At 39.4% G+C, this 3,241-nt stretch overlaps 1 protein-coding gene across 1 annotated transcript in view; it reads left to right on the top strand.

The window, feature by feature from the left end:
• Positions 1 to 875, top strand: part of LOC109431398 (protein dj-1beta) — a 10,871-nt gene extending 9,996 nt beyond the window's left edge. Inside the window, exons 3-6 of the mRNA XM_062845656.1 lie at positions 77 to 172; positions 234 to 363; positions 430 to 520; positions 590 to 875. Of these exons, the coding sequence (XP_062701640.1) occupies positions 77 to 172; positions 234 to 363; positions 430 to 520; positions 590 to 746 (474 nt within the window). The 3' untranslated portion in view covers positions 747 to 875. The remainder of the gene's footprint in view (positions 1 to 76; positions 173 to 233; positions 364 to 429; positions 521 to 589) is intronic.
• The last annotated feature ends 2,366 nt before the right edge of the window (positions 876 to 3,241 follow it).

The raw sequence follows: 3,241 nt of genomic DNA, 5'->3' as shown, positions 1-3,241 counted from the left end.
GCTTCGTTAGCGGCTTCTGCGGAATGTGCCGAAGGTCACCTTCCATTTTCCATTTGTTTTTTCATTGTCCCGGTAGGTCAACGTTACGGTTGCAGGCTTGTCTGATAAAACGGTCAAGTGCTCACGGGATGTCGTTATCCACGCCGATACTACGCTGGAGGAAGCCGCCAATGTACGTATATGATAGGATCACATTTGTAATGTTTTTATAAATAAAACCTTTTTTATTCTAGGACGATTTTGATGCCATCGCCCTTCCGGGCGGCTTGGGTGGTTCCAAGGCTATGGCGGGATCCACCAAGCTGGGAGAAGTGCTGAAGTCGTTTGAATCCAAAGGAAAGCTCATCGCAGCTATTTGCGCAGGTAAATTTTAAATTTAAACCCTTTCTTTAGCTTATTGATTGTTTTCCTGGGTTTGTGCAATTACAGCTCCGACCGTTCTTCTGACCCACTCTGTTGCTCTCGGAAAAACTCTGACATCGTATCCCTCCTTCAAGGATGAATTCGCCGGAAAGTACACGTAAGTATCACTCGAATCACTTCACTTTTACAAGAGAACGTTCAACCAGCTACTTTTGTTCACCATCAGCTACGTTGAGGATAAAACGGTGGTGGTCGATGGAAATCTGGTAACAAGTCGTGGCCCCGGAACTGCATTTGATTTCGCACTCAAACTGGGCGAGATTTTGGTTGGCTTGGACAAGACCAAACAAGTCGCCAAAGGGATGTTGTACGATTTGCATTAAAGGTAAAGGTAATTGATTTTCTCTGCTGCGAATTTGCTTTATTTACTGATTCCTATCAATTGTTTGCTCACGAGTAGTTGGATACGTTTAGTTTTAGTATTTTTCAGTCATAAATCTTAACTAGCGTAATTTGGGTGCTATATGTTTTTTCCGAACTCCTTGCAATTGAAATATTGAATTAAATTTGATAGTCGAAGGGGGGGGGTATTAGAGTGGTCCCAGGGGTCCAGAATGAATATGAAAAACAACTGCAGAATTCACCCCCTGAATCAGTTGTTTTAGGTTCGGGGTAATCGATCCTTGATGTTAACACATCTGAGATGAGCAGGGCGCGGGCGACACTCTTGGTATAATACCTGACGTAGGCATGCTGCAGTTATGCGTCAGTTATTTGCTCCTGCTCGGTTAATGGCTACCGCTTCTAATCCGTGTACAGAAGCTCCTAGGTTCAATCCATGGCCCGTCTATACATTGTATTTTTTCTATCTATCTTTCTATCTTCTTTACATATGCATAAATCATATGTTCATAGCGATTGCTAAAACCATGAAGGGATTAAAAAAAAAGCCGTGTCATCTTCTTTCAGCTCCTACAGCACAGTGCCAATCTATCATATAACGCCTACAAGCTATGTGCAACCAAGCGAACTGTGCCGCTTCACCTTCACCTTCACCCCTTACGATACTGGCATCCAAGCACCAAAATGTGAAATCACTGTAAAAAATAATCACATAAAAAACCCTATTGAGTTGTCCAAAAAAAGTCTCACGAAACCTACTGCAAGCCTATCCATATACCTGAGAACAAAAGATGTTTACAAAGTTCTTACAGATAGATTAACACGGAAAATCTGAACACAAACCACTATCACACAGGAATTTGGATTGGTCAATAGATGCCCTACATCCATGGATCGCATCACCGACCAAAGGTGATTCCCAGGTCTCCCATTCACACCTAAGTCTTTAGGGGTTGTCCATTAATTTCGTAAGGGTTTCTGGGGGAGGTGGGGGTTTGAAAAATCTTACGAGTCATACAAAAATATTTAGGGCTTCATGCAAAAAATCTTACAAGGGGGGGTGGGGGAGTCAAAAAATCGTAAAAAATGCCTTACGTAATAAATGGACAGCCCCTTAATAGTTTTTAGTAGTAACCACATTCTAACGTTAAACGTTCCTTTTTATTCCCAACCGACTATAAGGAATTGTCCCGCGCAGTTATTGATAAAAAAAATCATGAACAAATCTCTGAAGAAATCCAGGAAGTATTCTGGAGATGTCCCTAAAGGAATCCCGGGAGGAATCTATGAAAAGTTCCCAAGAGGAGTTGCTGGAGGAATTCTTAAAACAATACTTTGGAATACGGAATTCTGAGATGAAATATTGGGATCCGAAATCCTGAGACGAATCCCTAAAGGATTCTTTAGAGATATTACAAGAGGCTCCGCTGCACTTTACGGCGAACCCAGCATCCAGAAGGTGACCAAAGCCGGATGGATACGGTGGGCAGGGCATGTTGCAAGAATGCAAAGCTGGTGTTTGCAACTGATCTGGTTGGCACAAGAAGGCGTGGAGCGCAGAGAGCACGATGGGCGGACCAGGTGCATTGGGCGCGACCGAGGATGGAGAGCGACACCCACAAACCGAGTTATGTGGCGTACTATTGTTGATTATGTCTTGTCTTAACCCTCTAATACCCAACCCCGCCTTTAGACGGGGTACAGTTTGAGCATTTTTGTAATTTTTGTTTCGTGGAAAATCAAAATTTTTATATTTTTTGCTAATATTTTGGACTGTTTTGTATATCTCAAAATGGTTTTTGGTGTATTTTGAAGCATATTTACATTTTTTAAAAATCATTGAAAAATTGATGTTTTAGTCACCTTCTAGAAGTCATTGTTTATTTTGTATTCAATCGCTACAATTAACATATTTTAAATTTTTCCCAAATCATTCTATCCTAGTTTTATAGTTTAAGGGAATTGAATACACTCTAAGATTATTTTCCTTAAAATTACACGGAAAATAAAATTTTCTATGGAAAAAATTTAAAATAAAAATATTTAAATGATAATCATAAAATCTCAAAATGTTTTCATCTTAAAAAATCCGTATCCCAAATAGGCTTCCAGGAAAAATATAAAACTTTGGGGATGTTCAAAAATAAAAATTAGAAAAATCAAAAACTGAAATTCACGAAATCGAGAATTAAAAAGAATCATCTTCCAAAACATGTTTAAATCGATTTTAGATGACGAAAAATGATATTTAGATCAAAATCAAAAATTTGGGTATTAGAGGGTTAAATGTCATGTTGAACAAATAAATGTATGTACAAGAGGCTCTACGGCATTACCCGGAAAACCATTACCCGGAATGCCATTTGCTGGAATGAACCGTTTACCGGAAAACCATTCACCGGAATGTATCATTTAACGGAAAACAATTTAGAGGAAAAGTTTTTTTTTCCGAAATTTGTTTCCAGATTGCACAGCC

This window comes from Aedes albopictus, chromosome 1 (genome assembly GCF_035046485.1).
Source record: "Aedes albopictus strain Foshan chromosome 1, AalbF5, whole genome shotgun sequence".
Classification (NCBI taxonomy): Eukaryota; Metazoa; Arthropoda; class Insecta; order Diptera; family Culicidae; genus Aedes; species Aedes albopictus.
This window is presented reverse-complemented; position numbering and strand designations above follow the sequence as displayed.